The 18,411-nt window shown below is 39.6% G+C and overlaps 1 protein-coding gene across 1 annotated transcript in view; it reads right to left on the reverse strand.

Moving 5' to 3' along the window:
• LOC122814459 (zinc finger protein 91-like) overlaps nt 1-16,265 on the reverse strand; it is a 586,949-nt gene extending 570,684 nt beyond the window's left edge. Inside the window, exons 1-2 of the mRNA XM_044087039.1 lie at nt 15,791-16,265; nt 7,330-7,425 (exon numbers count right to left, since the gene is read on the reverse strand). Of these exons, the coding sequence (XP_043942974.1) occupies nt 7,330-7,425; nt 15,791-15,961 (267 nt within the window). The 5' untranslated portion in view covers nt 15,962-16,265. The remainder of the gene's footprint in view (nt 1-7,329; nt 7,426-15,790) is intronic.
• Nucleotides 16,266-18,411: the final 2,146 nt, after the last annotated feature.

The raw sequence follows: 18,411 nt of genomic DNA on the forward strand, positions 1-18,411 counted from the left end.
TGATGTAGTAGTTGGGAGGGATAATCTCAGAGTCTTTAATATGGGGTTTTAGCCAGGTTTCTGAGAAAGACGGAATGTCTGGTTGATTGTGGAGAAGCCAGGCATGGAAGCTAGGGATTTTGTTGCACAGATGCTGAGCATTAATTGTAGTGAAAAGATGGGTTTTCTGGTTGAGGAGGAGGTAAGTGTTGCTGTATTTGAGTTGAGAAGAGAAGAGGGTCCAGGTTAGGGTGGATGTCCCCAGAGAGAAGGATGGTGATGAGTTGACAGATGTGGGAGAAGGGGCGTTTGAGTGCTTTGTGTCTGTGTTTAGGGTGAGCTAGTGGGTAGAAGTAGGTATGCTTGGGATTGGAACTGAGTTGTTATGGATGGATGTAAGTTTGTAGGGAAAGAGGAGAAAGTTATTGATGGAGTAGAGGTAGGGGGATATGATGATTGTGGAGTGCTCGTCATTTATGAGCAATGGGTGGGTTATATGAAAAGGAGGAGAGTGGTTAATGTTTGGAGGACTTGTAAGGAGGGTAAGGTAGGATAAGGAGAGGAGAAAAAGTATTAGGCTTGTAAAGGATATAGGTTTTATAGGCATAGTTGTTTATCTGGGCTTTGCAGTATGGTTGAATATAGAGCAGGGTGGTGGGGGTGCTATGACTAGAAGGAAGGGGAACAGTGGGATAGTATGATGTAAATGAGGGTGGAGGAATATGATTGACTTGTTTGGAGATGGGAGTGGTTTAGTGGCTATAAATGCAGAGATAGTGTGGGTGGGTGGGAATTGGGGGCAGGTATGGGGAGCAGACTGAGCTCGCAGGGCGAATGGAGAGGGTAGAGCCGAGCTGAAGGAACAGATGTACCAGAATCAATCAGTGGAGTGGAGGGAAGACATGGAGCTAGATAGCAAGCTTGGAGGTAAGGGGAGACAGGGATGAGAAGCTGGGCTGAATCCAGGAAAGGAGGGCTATTCCAAGGATTTACTAGGAGACGTAGCTAACACAGGGGAGGGTTACTGTAGATACAGAGTTGAAAGAGGGAAAAGGGGAACACTGCCACCCAGTGGGCAACGTGAATTATGTAGACCAGAGATGGTCACGGGAAAGAAAAGGGGATTGGGGATAAAAGAGGGGACTATATACCTCAGTAGGCTGCTAGCGAGTGCATGGTGGAGTACTGCACATAGAACTTCACAGGAATTGCCAGTAGCTGGTCAAATAAGCACCACAAGAGATTTACAGACACACTGATTTTCTTGAGGGAAGACTGTAAGGTTGCAGAGTACTTCAGGAGTCCCGTTCTTGTGAGGACAAGATGCAGAGTAATAAGCAATACAGTGGGAGACAAATGGGGAGATAGAGGTGCAACTAGCAAGCTGAAATGGAGAGGAGAATAAAATGGTTATGATAATGTCACTAGAAGACACAGGAGAAGAAAGCTGTAGAATACTTCAGATAGGTTTGGAGAAGGATAGCCTAAGAAAAGATATGGAAGGAGAATGCATGGGTAATGAGACTAAGGCTACAGGGGAAGAGAAGTGAGTGGGAGTAGACTTACAGCAGATAAGAAGAAATTAAAGTAGGCAACAGAAGAAAAAGCAGACAAAGCGGTGTTAGAAAACATGGAATAACGGCAAGGAAGCCATTACAAACTGAAGAAATGTGACAGCAATGAGTAGTTCCACACCCAAGAAAACAAAGGCAAGGGAGCAGTAACAGTTGGCACAATAGTACAATGTGAAAATGCAACAGCAATGAACATTTGTAAAGCAAATACAGCAAGCAATTGCAATTACATGTGAAATACGACAGCACAGTTAAGTCATATAGTACAGTGAGAAATGCAACAGCACTGAACAGTTGAAAATCAAACATAGCAAACAATTGCAGGTCTATGAGTGCAGCAATTTTACATGAGAAATACGACAGCAGAGAAAATGTTTAAATGTTACACGCAACGATTTCAATTCAGGGAAAACATGAGTTAAAGGACGTAATAAAAAAAAAAATTACCAGGTCAGAACAGTTCAGACTGCAGCATTTAAGTGCTAGCCTATACCATATTAAAGAAGGACGCTGATTGTGATAATTTCAGCAACGCATGTAGAGGAGATACTTCAGCACTTAAATTTTGCCTACTAAAATAACAGCATATAAAGTTTTGGCAAAATACAAAATACGGCACAGCGTAATCACGTATTTACACAGTTAATGGTTAACAGATACTTAAGCACGTTGTAATATTGTGGCTGAAAGCCTACCAAGTGAGCTATGTGAATGATCGTAAAAACAGCACTCTCAATATCAACTCTAATAACTAGACAGATTAATTTACCTTCATACAGAAGTAAGAGATAAATAAGTAGAACAAATATATGTCAGCGGAATATATTAGCTGTAATTATTGCAAACTGTTTAGCAAATGTACTTACCGACGAGCAGAGCCAGCAGCCCATGACAGGACAGGAATGCCCTAGGGAGGTTCTCCTTTATATATATATATATATATATATATATATATATATATATATATATATATATATACTTAGGGGAAGTTGATAGGTACAAAAAAAAAAGAGGGGGGAGGGCCAGGGGAAAGGAGACAGGGGGGAATGTAAAGTACAGGAGAGGGGGGGAAGGGGAGAGGCAAGATGGAAGGTGTAGAGAGAAAGAGCTGAGGTGAAGGAAGAGAAGTACCCGAATCATTCCCAGGGGTGACAGGTGGAGGCCATCTCTGGCAAAGCATCGAGGCCAGTCAACCATGTCATCCTAGGCAGACAGATACTGGGTTCCTTGGAATACCAGAAACTAAGTCAATTGTTGAAGTCAATTATTTTTTGTTGGTATTGTGGTATCATTCTTGGTGAAGGTAGGATGCTCCTTAGGGATAGAGTCATACCTGCCTGGGGCACATACTCAGAGCTCAATCATGTCTCTCTTCATATAGTCCAGAGAGGTACATCTCAAGTCATTCACACCAGCATGGACAATGACAGAGTCATACTTGTACCTGTTGTGGAGAGACTTAAGTGTATGCGTGACGTGGAGGAGTCTGACACCGGACAGACAACTGACCGTGACCTTCTCCTTGTCTAGCCTGGTGAGGGGGACATCGGTGCGTCTCACAACTGAGTCGCCAATGACTAGTATGTTTGGTTTATTGTTATGCCTTATGGGCAGTTTGTGAGAGACACTGGTGTTTTGTTTGCTGTGTGTGATGTGTTTGGTGTTGTGTGTGGAATGTTTGTAAGTGTGTTTTTAGGGTCTCTGCTGTTTAGGTAAGTTTTTACTGTGGACCTCTGCATAGGTGTGTGTGTATTGTGTTTGGATATGTGATGTGGGTGGTGTGGTGTTTGTGCTGGCAATCTTCTCTTTGTCAGGAGTACTGACTGTGGCGTGAGACAGCATGGAGTCCAGGTTACTGCTGTAGATGCATTTCTCACAAGTAAAAGAATTATGTATTAGGAGAAGAGGACTGTCAGTGAACATAAGGCAGTTACTACACTGCCTCAGTATGTCCATGTCTACCAGGCTGGTAAGAGAAACTGATGGGAATTGTCCTTGGGTGGACTTATGGAGAGAGGGTTTTGATAAGGGTTTGTCCACAACACTGTAGACCACAATAACCTTCTTAAATGTAAAGTACTTGGCCTGAAGCCCAAGTGCTAAAACCAAAACTAAGATGCTTAGAATGATAGACCAATTTAATCAGGGTACTAACAAGCAATAATAAATGGTGCACAAGAAAAGCGCTTGAACACTTAAGAGCACACAGCTAAGCAAAATAAGGCCATAAAATAGGAAGAACACAATTACAGTAAAAGCAGCTGAGTAAAGTGTAAATTTTTTTTTTTACTCAAACCTGGATATTGTTCATAACACTCATAAACCAGATCGAAACTGTGATGACGTATTCATATTTGTTAGAGATCACATTACCTCAAGACACTTACATAGAAACAAATATTCCCTGAAACAGATTCTTAAGGAGCCTACTATACAACAGAATAAACTTGAAGTGGTCTTAAACTTAGCATCAAGTAGCTAGACAAAAATATAAAAAAGGACTCAAAAAACAAAGTCATCCCCTGAACTTACAGTAGATACAGAAGCCAAAAACAACAAGAAATCCTTATCTAGTTATTTCAGGAAAATAAACAATATCCAACATTGCTCCAAGCTTATTCATAACTGTACCAACTACTCCGATCCAGTGAAAACTGCCAATATACTGGCTAATAAATTCAGTGCCACCTTCACCCCAGAGACATCTTTTCTGAACATAGGTATCCCTGATGGAATCAAACCACCAACCATCATGAAAGAATATATAATGAATGTACTCTGCAAAACAAAGACTAGCTCAACCATGGGGCCCGACACCAAACCAGCTGTCTAATTAACAGGTATCCTGATGGAATCAGGCCACCAACCATCATGAAAGAATATATGATGAATGTACTCTGCAAAACAAAGAATCTCTCAACCATGGGGCCCGACATCATACCAGCTGTCTAATTAACAGGTATCCTGATGGAATCAGCCTACCAACCAACCATCATGAAAAAATATATAATAAATGTACTCTGCAAAACAAAGAATCCCTCAACCATGGGGCCCAACACCATACCAGCTGTCTAATTAACAGGTATCCTGATGGAATCAGGCCACCAACCATCATGAAAGAATATATAATGAATGTGCTCTGCAAAACAAAGAATACCTCAAGCATGGGGCCCGACACCATACCAGCTGTCTAATTAACAGCATCAAGCATGTTCTGGTTGACATTTCACAAACTCTTCAACCTGAGCCTAGCAAATGGCTCTGCCCCATGGTAGTGGGGGCACAACTTCTCTTATTGCATTCAAGGGTGGCCCCACCATGACCCCCCCCACAAATCTCAGTCTAACAAGTCTTATACATGTATCTCATCTAATTAATTATGTCAAAATATCATCAGGCTTGACTCCCAGCAGTTCGACTTTATCAACAGTGCATCTTACCTAATGAATCTGGTAAACTTCTTTGAGAAAGTTACTCAACCTGTTGATAAACTTCTTTGAGAAAGTTACTCAACCTGTTGACTGTGGAAAAGCTCTCCACACAGCACCCCTTGACCTATCCAAGGCATTCAATAATGCACAATATGCAAATATGATATGCAAGTTGAAGGAGCTCCGTGACCCATATGTGGTTAGATGGCGAGTTAACTGGATTAGCGAACAAAAGAGCAGCAGGTGCATCCTCTAAGAACATGAGGGCAACCACTGGAGTTCTGCAGGGATCTTGTGCCATGACATCTGCTTTTGGCTTCTACTTCCCAGACATCTACTTAGTAAGTGAGGATCATTGAAGTTCATGGATGCAGCTTTTAAAGATAATTTTTTGGATTATTCACTTTGTGTGCAGCATGTTTTGAGATGAGTCTTCATAACTGACCCATATGGGACAGCTATCAGGACAGAAACCGGAATAAAATTGGCCTTCACCAAGTACAGAATTACCTGGAGAAACTTTTAGACAGTAGGCAATTCAAATGCTAAACACACCCATAAGGTACACATTAATGCACAGATCACATATATCTTCACTATCTACTTATGCAGCTGTACGTTTTAAAGAGTCTGACATATACCTTCAACAGCCTTTGGAAGCTTGGTAAACTAGCAGCATTCATTCAATCCTTTTCGATATCAACTTCATCCTACTCTGCGGTGTGCCATAGCCACAGGGTGCGCCAGCAGTAAGCAGATGCAAAGCAGAGATCATACTGAAACAGCATCATCACTTTAGCAGGTTAGAAAAAAGCAAACTATCCACCAAAAAACACAGAAGCCGTAAGGGCATGCAACAAGACACCTCACATATACATATATATATATATATATATATATATATATATATATATATATATATATATATGTATATACATACCACACATCAATACTCAATAAAACTATTTTGTGCAACACAACTGTTTTATGTTTTTTTTTCCACACAGTGCTAATGGTTTTGTTCATTCTGCTTAAATAATTAACATAATTTAAACAACAAAAATGTTCTTAATTATTCAATGAGCAGTTCTTGTTCATATAAAATGATCAGGTGTAAGAAATGGATTAAATAAACCTTAGGCACTATCTCCATCTGACATACAAACAATATAATATCATGACACCTTGGGGTTTCAAAATGGCTCACCCCTTCTTCATTATTATCCATTATACCATGACCCCCCATTAATATTCCAAAACGTGCACGCTGATTGGCCAGCGTGCACGTTGTAAATCGACATATACTAATGGAAAAAGGTCCGGTCGTCCGGACTATTTCCATTAGTATAAGTCTTTTTTTAAAACACTGTCTCGCTATGTTAAAAGAGTTTAACATAGCAACACAGGTTTAAAAAAAGCAACGGAGATCTCCGTTGCTTTTTTTAAAGCTGTCTCGCTATGTTAAACTCCTTTAACATAGCGACACAGTGTGTAAAAAGCAACGGAGATCTTGCTTTCTCCGTTGCCTTTTTTTTTAAAACCTGTCTCGCTATGTTAAATGGGTTTAACATAGCGAGACAGCTTTAAAATAAGCAACGGAGACCTCCGTTGCTTATTTTAAAGCTGTCTCGCTATGTTAAACCCATTTAACATAGCGAGACCGGTTTAAAAAAAGTGAGAAAGCAAGATCTCCGTTGCTTTTTACTGTTTCGCTATGTTAAATGGGTTTAACATAGCGAGACAGCTTTAAAGTAAGCAACGGACATTTCCGTTGCTTATTTTAATGCTGTCTCGCTATGTTAGACCCATTTAACATAGCGAAACAGTAAAAAGCAACTGAGATCTTGCTTTCTCTGTTGCTTTTGGCCACAGCTCTGATGTACTGCGTAGGCATGCGCAGTACATCAGAACTGCCGTGGATACCAGACAGCTGCGGAAGGGCAGCAAAGAAAAGTAATTATTTCTTTTCTTAAATAATGTCATAGTATAATAGTAATAACCCACTTCTGGGTGTGGGTAATGTGGGATTTACCCACGGTTGTCTTTGTTTGGTCTCGAGGGTGAAGCCCTCGGGACCAAACCATGCCATGCCAACCGTGGGTAAATCCCGCATTACCCACACCCAGGCGTGGGTTATCGCTATAATAACCCCATGGAAATATACTGTAGTAAAGCCAGCCTTCCTGTTAAAACTCTACTCACTGAAAAGCAGTAAAAAGTAAATGCCATAAACTTAATTTTAAAAGTAATATGAGGCTGACCAACATGGCACAAGAGATGCCCCTCTGTCTTTCCCAGTAACTACTTGCATTCTTTACATTCAAAACAAACCACAGTTTACTTACTTGTATGTCCAGGAGCTGCTTCGTATTGTCATTTTGCAAATCTTTAAGATCTTCAACTTTTAATTGCAGAGATGATAAGGTCGACTTTAACTTCTCCTGCGAATATTAAAAAAAAAATTTTAAAACAAGAATGCTGTTTGGAAAAAGACCTATGATCACTTTTCATACATACCGGGCACAAGATGCCAAAGGGTCTACTAAACCTACTATCTGTACTTGAAGAGAAGAAAAGCAAAATGCAGACTGCTGTGTATTCAATCAGCAGAAATGGCATGTGCGTCAAAATTATGTACTTTGTGCGCTATACAAGATGGTGCACGTTGAGAAAAGCAGCAGGACAAACTACAAGAAAGGGACTTAACCTCTTATCATGCAGCTACAATAGTGACTGGACATACACTGAGAAACAAAACTGTAAGTAGATGCCCTGTGTAGCAGGGATTCGGTTAGAATAAGGCTACAGCTAAGGGCCTCCTGGCCTCTACTCTACCACCTACTTCACTATTTAATGATACTCTGCTGACGGATAATAATGCTGCAGCACCATACTTCCTACAGTACTGTTACCATTACCTCATGTGGAAGACAGAGAATACCCCCCTTTAATCCTAAATTTAAAAGGATAATACAGGTAAAACATCGGATAATGGGAGTGGCCTCCCTCATACACCAAGAATGAAGGAGGAAACAAACTATACGAAACAAAACTGCAACAATACTTTCCCGTTTCTCCTAATCAGAAGCAGGATTAGGCCAATGTTTATGACTTTGTGACCACTAGACTGTTTCAAGAGGTTAAGCAATATATTTGTTTGTAAAATAAAGGCAGCCCACGATCAGGATCCCATATTTTCTTCCTCTACAGCTACCCGTATTCAGGCAACCACAAGTATGCTTGTAGTAATAATATCCTTATATTTTACCTAACTACCACTATCCCAAGTTCAAAATGCACATTCTTCATCTTACATATTTTTTTTATTTTTTTTTTAAATTTACTTTCAACAGAAAGAATTTATATAGTAAAATGCACTGTTGTATGAACAGTTATTTACATATCTCTATCAATAAACACATACGTATGCAAGCATATTTACACATGCACATATGCATATAACATACTAGTTACAGTCAAAACAAAAACTGACTGATCACAAGCACAGCGAATGCAAAACACCACCTGCAACTTATAGGGAATGCAGCAATCTCCAAACCAAAAAACAGGAAAGAAAAAAATCCTACAAAAGTCAAACAGTGCACACTATTTTTGCAAAGGGGGGTAAACCCTGTCGCAGTCCTGGACTCATATGTACCGACTCAACAGTCAGAACTTGAAGAAGACAGAAATCTGCCGCCACATACCAACAACCAGTGATTCCTGACTAAAAATGAACTGCAACGAACATCAAAACTAAAACCACCAATGTAAAAGTCCTTAACACAGCCTAAGAAACACAAAACAGTAAAACAACAAACACGCCACACTCACCTAATGCAATCCACTCTACAGTCCGTATAACTGCCTATTGAACAACCTCTCAATCGCACTAATGTGCAGTTCGTTCACACCTCTCAACCTCTTATTGCAAGGAATCAGGACAAAAACCTAAAATAATGGGGGGGGGGGGGCAAACGTCAAACATAGGGATAGATTTTAAATATTGCTCTTATAAACGTAAGAAATACTAATATCAGGATTTGTGTTAGCATGTATTTTCAGAAGGTTATAAAGTCTGAAACTCAAATGTATGCTATTATTTAGTGATTTCAATCCTTACTGATTTGCAAGAAACCACAAATTTTATGAGGAAGAGGCCAAAAATAAGACGCAAAAAATCTGAACATTATGCAGAAACCTGGACAGTAAAAGGTATGGTGCAGTTGTTATATAACTTGGGATTAAATCCAGTTATGGAGAACCTATGACATGCATGTCAAAGATGACACAGGCCACGATGTTTTGGGTGACACATTAGCGATCACCAACACCAGAGTTACCAAAGACACTACTTTTGCATTCGTTCCTCATGTGAAGTGCACTAAATTATTTTGTGACAGGAGATTTTGACACACCAAACCCAAAAGGCTCATCATCACTGTACTATTCACACAGATATGTATTTGCCTTTTACTTGCACAGCCTTCTTTCAGACAGTTCATAACTTCATAGTTCTACGCTAGGCTAATGACCACCAGGGCCTTTATAACCCTAGCCATGCAATCTAACCCAGTTGTGTCCTTCTGTACCATGGGAATTTACTAGGAGGGATTATCTTAGTTAGGAGGTTTCTAGAGGCTGTGCATGTGTGGGTCATATACTTCTTTCTGATGCTTGGCTTCTTCCGGTGCAGCAATATTTTCTGAAAAGAACTCATTACCTTTTCTACACATTTGTGCTGTTTAATAACCATCTCTAGCTTTAGAAACTTACTGTGGTATTCAAAGGTATCAAACAAGTGCGCAGCAGGTATGTGCAACCAACGCACAATTCACTGATATAAGCTATGCTTATGCAAAGAGAGTTACTTAGAAGGTCATAGGCGAATGACTGAATAACATGATGTACATGTGAAATGTGTGCAAATTATACAACTTAACTATGTAAGTGAGGCTTTTTTTCTCCTTTTGCTATTCAGAATCACCTTCTGGTAGACAAGTGCACCATGCTGGGTTATAAAAGCAAATCCTTGCCTTTTCTACTTGCAATCAGCAGGGAAGCCTGATTTTGCTGCAATGCTTACTGTTTCACACTGTGAGCTGCTACTTGCTGCCATAGACAAAAACAGGTGTGCTCACAAAGCTCATTGGCCACTTAGAAGATTTAGGCAAAAATTAAATGTAGAACAGGAATTACTGGATCAATTTACAGTGCACAGGGAAATATGGGGGCTTTGTCGAAACTGTACAGTCCACAAACTGGAAATGGAAGAATATGTGGTCTTCCTATTCCCATGGATACATAGTAAGTATACACCTCACAATACTTGCCACCAGGACCTTTCAGAGACTGCCTGAAGACAAGATGGGTACCTCACAGGCTTCCATTTCAAGGATATGCATATCTATTTCAGTGTGTCACCTTGCTCGCCTGGGCTGCTTGGTGTGACAGACTGCATGCATTTGCCTACAAGGGCCCCATCTGAACCATGGGGTGAGAGGTGCCATAAAAAGCAGGGTTACCAATCCATTAACTGACAGATGGTGCAGGATGCATGGCAGTGCATCACCTATCTATTGGCCTACATCTTGTCAATGCTAATGATACCCACATATGGTGCACAAGTTGACTGTACTGCCACTTCTTGAATGGTACAATTGCTCATGACCACATAGATGGTAGTGCACACTATTACAGTTTTATTAACAAGAAGTACTTTTGTATCTTTTCAGCAACATCAACATCAGAAGCAGTAGTGGTTAATCAACCCTACCCCCTGTTGTTTTACATTAGCATGAATTTTCTAAAGGGTAAAATGTCAAATGTGTGTCATTATTTTTTGACATCAGTCCTCAGTGATTTGCCAATGATTTACTATAAAACCAAAATTTTACAAATATCATGCCAAGAATAGAAGACAAAAGTATGGACATTCTGTGAAAATCTGGTCAGTTGAGAGTTATACCTGCTGGTTAATCTTTTCCAAGTGGTGCAGGCTACCCACTAGAACCCTGGTTAATGACATCAGTCCATAACCTTCATGGAGTTGCCAAGGAATTTTTTTTAACCACCACCAAGTCACAGACATGGACAGTCACAGAGCAAGTATTCGGCCTGCTCAAAGCTTGTTTCCATTGCCTGGATGAGTAGAAGGGTCCTTCAGTACGAGCCTGCTAATACATGTAGAATGTTCACATCCAGGACTACTTCTAAATTTCAAACTTTCAAATGTCAACTTTCTTATGGTAAAGACCATAAGACTGAATTTTTGAAACTTCGAACCATTTAAATGATGATCGCTGTACAGCGGGGAATGGTACAGTTACATTTTTCCTCATTGTAGTGGGATCTTGAAGTTTGTAAATTTAATTAGCAAGTGGTGTGGGGGGGGGTGCAGAGGGGGGGCTTGCCCCCCCCCCCCAGCAAAAATGTAAAAAAATATCTTTTTTTTTTTAACTTAAATTTCTGAGTTTTAAAACTTTGATCTTATGGTCTCAACCATAAGAAAGTCGACACTTTGAAAGTTCGAAATTTAGAAGTAGACCCTCATAGCCTGCTGCACTCTGTATAACATGATCATGCAGTGGTCTGGTGTGCAACTGTCACAGCAAGAGACAGTCAGTGGAAGTGCAGCCCCCTCTATCATTTGTCTCTCCAGTGATGATAGCAGCTATGGCCAGCTGATGGCAGTAGCACAGAAACCCCTACAGTAGACTCATACAAAATACATGACCACACAGAGAAAGTGGCAGTGTCTAGTCCACAACTATAGGCCATGGCATTCACTAAGTGACAGGGAAAACTTACAAAGTTAATATATGCTGAGTGATCAATTTTTACAGTACATGCGATGTTTCTCTTCACATCATACCCAGATTATCTGTTCATGTTTTTACAGTCACTATCATTTGTAGTGTGTAGTTGTTAACTGGATGGTGCAGTGGTGCAGCGGTAGCGTTGTCGCCTCACAGCAAGAGGTTATCTGGTTCGATTCCTGGCTGCAGTGTCTTATGTCCTCCCTGCATTTGTGTGGGTTTTCTCCGGGTACTCTGGTTTCCTCCCACATTACAAAGAAATCCATCTGGAGTGTTTCTCTCCAGGCCTCTGCTGAAAATTGGCTTCATTCCAAGTCGGACTTTCCCCGTAAACAAATGTTAAATAAATAAAAAAATAAAAATAGTTGGACCAGCAGGGTGGTGGACAGTATTAAGTACCAAGTAATATTAAATGGTCTACTGTTATTTACTCTGAATACATGAAGCAATGTTTTACATTACTTGAATTTGGTTGGCAAAGCAATTGTCAGTTGGCTTTCATCTCAAAATGTGTCATACAATTTTCATCTCGTTTTTTTACTTATTTACTTTTTCTCAGGACCATGAAGATAAATACCTCTAATCTATTCTGCAACTTATTTTCCTGGTAAGTATTTGTTGCAACAACTGACCTTGTGACACATTTGTAATGCGTCATACACAATGTCTCCTAATGACAGTGTCAGTCAGAAGCAGATCATGGTCAGGTACAGCCCTAGGTAGGGTAATGGACCAGGGTCCACAGCCATACCAGTAACCCATTACTTGTCTCTCTCTCTCTCCCCAATTAATATAAAATATTGCTCAAACCTGCCACTGTGCACACTAGTTTCTTTACTTTTACAATGAACACAGGGATTTGGAGTTAAACCTTTTATTTCAAATTTTACAACAAAAACAGTGCCCATTTGCTAAGCAGAACAGAAAAAAAAAAAAAACTCCTGTATTGAACTCTGATGTAGCATCTCTAACTAATTTCTCTTCCCTTGAAACTCACATTTATTGAAAGTGCATCTGTCAAGCCATTAAACTTCAAGAAAATGTGCTGAGATTCATAGTCAAACAGCATGTAATGAAACACTAATTAGCGGCTATGTGAAGGCTGCAGGGATTTAAAGACGTATTTGCTAACATCCTGCCTACAATGGACCAAGTATCCTTTTCAGGGGCAGCCCAAAAGTGCCGTCACACAGTAGGCAAGTGAAAGCTGAGTGACTCAAACCCTGCACTACAGGAAGCACCTCATTTACAACTAATAGCTTTTCTCACATGCTTGCAAAAAACAATCCAAAATGTTCAGATATTAACATTAAACTTGTAGATTTCATATTGTCCAGTTTATTCAGATATGGATGGCTTGATTCACCTAATCCACCCATTGAGAGCAGTTAAGGATAGCCTGACCTACCTAATCTGCCTATTTACAGCAGGCAAGGAAGGGTTGACCCATCTTATCTGCCATTTAAGACATATACGGATAGTCTAACCCTTACAATCTGACTATTTATAAACCTAAAAGATAAACCGGGGAACCTTATTTTGCATTTTTGATCACATATCTCATAAAAACAACTTTATCCATGCCTCATGCAATTATAACAAATGTTTACTATTTCAGCTATTCAACTGTGTTTTTTTAAGGCTGTACCAATAAAGTATCACATTTTTGTCAAATATTTCTTCACAATTCTTCTAATCTTTGAAATGTTCTCTTACATTTCTTTTTTTTTTTTTTTAATATGGCACCTTCACGGGCTGTAAACATTTCCATGGTGCTTACACATTTTACTGTGGCCCTTTCTTTCCCTTGACTCTTCAAGGAATATGTCCTTTCTATGCCTAGATTTTTCAAGGGTAAACTTCTTAAAGTTATTTACATCGCCTCTTACATGACTTCTGGTGTAGACTATTCACCATTTTATGTTCAAAGTCTATACCCTTAGAAAGATAAGGTATCCATACTTGAACAGATTATTTCAGATTAGGTCTCATTATCTGTATAGAAATTGTACTCTGAATTAGCTCTGGTCAGTCCACATCATTAGAATCCTGAAATGCTCCTGATGCTTCACATGGGATCTCACTGAATAGACAGAGACCTTCCCCGATCTGCCTCTCACCGTGTCTGTGTCCTTAGAATAACAAGGTCACCAGGACTGTACACTCTACTACATGTGGGACCTCACTGTCCATTCAGAGTTCTTCCTCTAAATTACCTCTATCCAATCTGTGTCATTAGAATAATGAATGTTATCAGAACTACCCAAAGTACTCCACACTGGATCACACTGCCTCTACAGACCCTTCCTCTGAACTACCTCTCTCTAATCTATGTCCCTTAAAATGAGGAGGTCTCTAAAACTAAACCCAGTAGTCCATATGGGATATCACTGTCCATAGAGAGACCTTTCTGTGTACTAACTCTATCCAGTCTGTCCCTAGAATGAGGAGGTCTCCAGAGCTGCACACTCTACAATTTGCTGGACCTCAGTGTGGATGCAGAAACCTTCATTTGAACAACTTCTAGCTAGCTTGGTGTAAGTTACCTTAAGCACCCCACCACCACCATCATTTTTTCTGCAGGTTTAGGTGCAACTTTGAATGACTGACATCCATGCAAATTACCTGATGTATTTAATGAATAATGCAGATAACACAGAACAGTACTGTCATGCCAGTGTATTGGTCTGCTCTGATAATTCATAATATTTATAAGTACTAAAACTAGTTAATTAAGGAAGCAAGTACTTTTACACTGTAAATATGATGGTTTACCATCTTAAAAATTTTCAAGTCTAATTTTATACTTACTATTTTTTATTCCTCTTTCCTGCATATTCCTTTAAAGTTGAGTGCATAACACATACATATTAATACCCACAGCCCTTAACTGCTTTGAAATAAGTAACAATGCCCAGCTGTCAGCAAGTGGCACCTCCTCCCCCAAACACATACCCAGCAAAACAACACTTTAGGCATTAATGAAATCTGTCTGAGGAGTTTGCAGCCAAGGCTGTCTAACTGGCCAGAAACAAATTAGTCAATGCTTTCAGCTTTAGCGCTAAATTCGGTAAATATAACCCTTCATTACAAGCATTTAACTTTGTAGCGTTTTGTTATTTTTTAATATTACAGCTACTGTAATCGTAAGCAGTTATGAGGGGTAAGGCTATGATCCATTAATGAGATGCATCCTATAGTCCAGGGTTTGACTCCCTCAGCCTCCAAGTACTTGCTGCGTGTGTCTTAGCACTTCTCTTAACCAGACACTGAAATGACAGCACAGTTGTGTGTCACTCATTAAATATGTCAGGCAAACTGCATGGATGTCATTCATTAAAGCTACACCTAGAGCTGCACAAGAAACTTATTAGAAATCTTCTAAACTGGTCATTAAATTTATCAGTTCTGCTACCAATCCATAACCTTTAGAATTCACACTGCAGAAGGTTTTTATGAAAATATTTGCATTTATGCAGCCTCATGTGCTGTGTGCTAACATTTAAGATGGCTTTCTGCAGTCTGAGCAGGCAGTGTGTACAGCTTCTTTCAGATCTACTGTCCTTATTAACCAGCAAGATAACTGTGTGATAATTGTGTGACATAATTATCCTGTGGCATCTACACCTATGAAGCTTCTGCCCCTCCCCCACTTGACCCCTGAACTTTGTCATTACCTAAGCAAAACAACACTAGGCATAACAGCAGAGTTTTGCACTGAGAACAACTGTATGTACTCACATCAACAGAGACGACCTGAAAACACAATGACTTCAAAACCTACTGAAGTCAATGCCACACTCATTAAACTAAAAGTTTATGTTTGCAAATACTGGATTTTAAGTATGCATTCACTACCCATGAGCAAAAAAAGAACTAAGAAACATCCACTTCCCATGCTGAAAAATTAGAAACAAATGGTTAGATGTCAGCACATGTCATAAAAGGAATCAGTAACATACTGTTATTCAGAAGGCAGTACCCTTACCTTATACACAGTAACTGCTTCTTGTGGGAGCACAAAACTGTGGTTGGTATGTCTGGGAACACACAGGACACAAACAAAGGCCTCATCTTCCAGGCAGAACAACTCGAGTCTCCGTCTGTGCTCTCCACAGCACTGCTCTGTTCTCCCACTTGTAGCACACAGATTCTGCATCTCCTCTTTCTCAGTGAAGTCTGTTTCTTATCTTTTGTGTCACAAATCCTGTCTCCTGGATCTCTGAACAAGAGTAGTCGGCTTAAAATACACTCCAGACTTTTTGATAGGAAGATCCTGTCTATATGCAGAACAAGAGATCAGAGAGCTGGTATCAACTGCTGGATTACAGACCCAGCTGAACTAGTATTCTCAAGCAATAATTGCTGGAGTTCCAAACTCAGTAAACAAAGTACTGCTTTATAATTACTAAGAAGCACACTACAAACCATGCTAACAACTGTTTTTTTTTTTTTTTTTCTAATGTAATTTCCAGAGCACAGGAAGTAGAATGAGTAGAGAAGTGACCGCCTCCATTTAAAGGGACAGACCACCACTGTGTGAGCAAGAACTCTGTCATTATCTGAGGTGGAATAACATTCCTCTTACACAGCTATTTTTAATTCAAGTGTCCAGATTTACAAATCCCAGCAACATTCTGACCGAGAAAACGACTAAAGTTAGCATATTAAGGAAATTCATATATATATGAAAACAGGTAACTTATGAACAATTCTAGTTTCTCTGTTTTACATGAATGTAAGCAAGCATTCTATTCCTTTGAATTATATCTAATTGCTGGCTCAATTTGTGTTTATGTCTAAAAGAATTAACTAGTTAGAGCTGAGTACTATAATAAGCTCTACTACTTATTATGTTTGTTTGCTAATGCACATTTGTTTAATTAGCTAATTCCTGTATTTAGCTAATAAATGATAAGGTTTTGTAAATGCCTCTTTGTTTTCATTAGTGTTTACTATATTAATGATGTTGCACAGATTGCTTCCTGTTACCATTTAAAATAACAAATATTTCAAATACTGCATCTGATGTTAAGCATGTAGAATGACCAGAGGAGACAGAGACTGCAAGTTATCAGCAGTTTATTGTACAGCCAACATGAACTCACCTGTATGCACATTAATGACCTGAACATAACTGAACTTGCTTACCAACCCCCCACCCCCACCCCTCACATGCTTCCTTCACTACAGTAGCTGGCAAGGTACAAACAATCATTGTTCTACATCCTCCCTCTATAACTTTGTTGTTGATTTCGGATACATGAACAAATTTACCTTAATATTTTCTTTAAACACATTTCAGAGTTAACAGTTCAACACGACCAGTCCAATTTCAAGTCCAATTCACTGTATATATTTAGGATTAGGTTTGCAGACTCTTCCTGACCGTGTCACATACAGATTTTGATTAGAAACAGGGACTGTCCTTAGAGGTTTATTCAGTACTGAAGCATTGCTTTGCATTTCAGAATTGTTTGAATCAGGCGGTCTGTCTTCTAGAAGCGGATTGGTTGGCAATTCGCTCGAGGAATTGGAATCACCAGTACACTCGGTCTGTTGTGGTTTTGGCTCTATGACAGGGAAAATATGTCTGTGATTTCTCCTGTAGTCTACTCCTTCAGACCGAATTATATAGGACCTTGGTTCAGCACAGATGTCCTTCACAATACCTACACAATCATGGCTTTTTGAAGTCTACATTCAAACAACTTCACCTTGCAAAAATGGGCAAAGAGGCCTGCTGGTTTTGCCATAGTATAATTTCTGTGAGGGACACTTTTTTGATAGATGAGCTTTGACTACCATATTACTCTTTGAGCTAGACACTAATAGCTATTTGCTAATCGGGAGTCATTCTCGTTTGTCTAGGCTTCAGTCTTTGAGCTGGTGAACCAAGTGTTTGGTCACAAAGAAAGTTTTGAAGGTTTAGTAAATTGAGGAATATATCAGTTCCATCTCTTTTGGACTTTTCCATTAAATGCTTTGCACTACAGACAGCACATTCAGCCAGACTCGGGGTATTCAGGACTGCTGGCTACATGGGTAAAGTCCCAAGATGTGGCAAAGTCTTTAAACTGGTGACTAGTGAATTGTGCATCATTGTCTGAGATGACTTTATGTAGGCTTCCATGGACTAAGAAGTGCTCCTTTAGTTTTGTAATTAGTGTGCCAGATGTCAAATCACAGAGTAAGTCGACTTCATACCATCCAAAGTAAGAATCAACCAGGACCAGGTAGTGCTAACCATTCCATTCAAAAATATCTGGTGCTACTTTTGACCATGGTAGATCAGGAATTGTGTGTAAATTAAGACGTTTTTTTTTGATGATGTGGTTTATTACTGTTGCAAATTGAACATGAAAAAGTCTCTCTTTCAATATCTTTGGACATTGAGGGCCAGAACACAATGCCTCTTGCTCTGTCTTTAGTTGATTCAGTGCCTGGGTGGCCTCTGTGCAGAATCTGTATATAGTCCTTTTGCAATGATTTGGAACTCCTACTTTTGGACCTTTCATAATGAAGCCATCTTCCACTATGAGCTCATCCTTGAATTGGAAATATTGCTGAATTTCAAGTGGCAAACTTGCTGATGGGTTGGCCAGCCTT

Source organism: Protopterus annectens, chromosome 10.part0 (assembly GCF_019279795.1).
Source record: "Protopterus annectens isolate FY-2018-M chromosome 10.part0, PAN1.0, whole genome shotgun sequence".
NCBI classification, from domain to species: Eukaryota; Metazoa; Chordata; order Ceratodontiformes; family Protopteridae; genus Protopterus; species Protopterus annectens.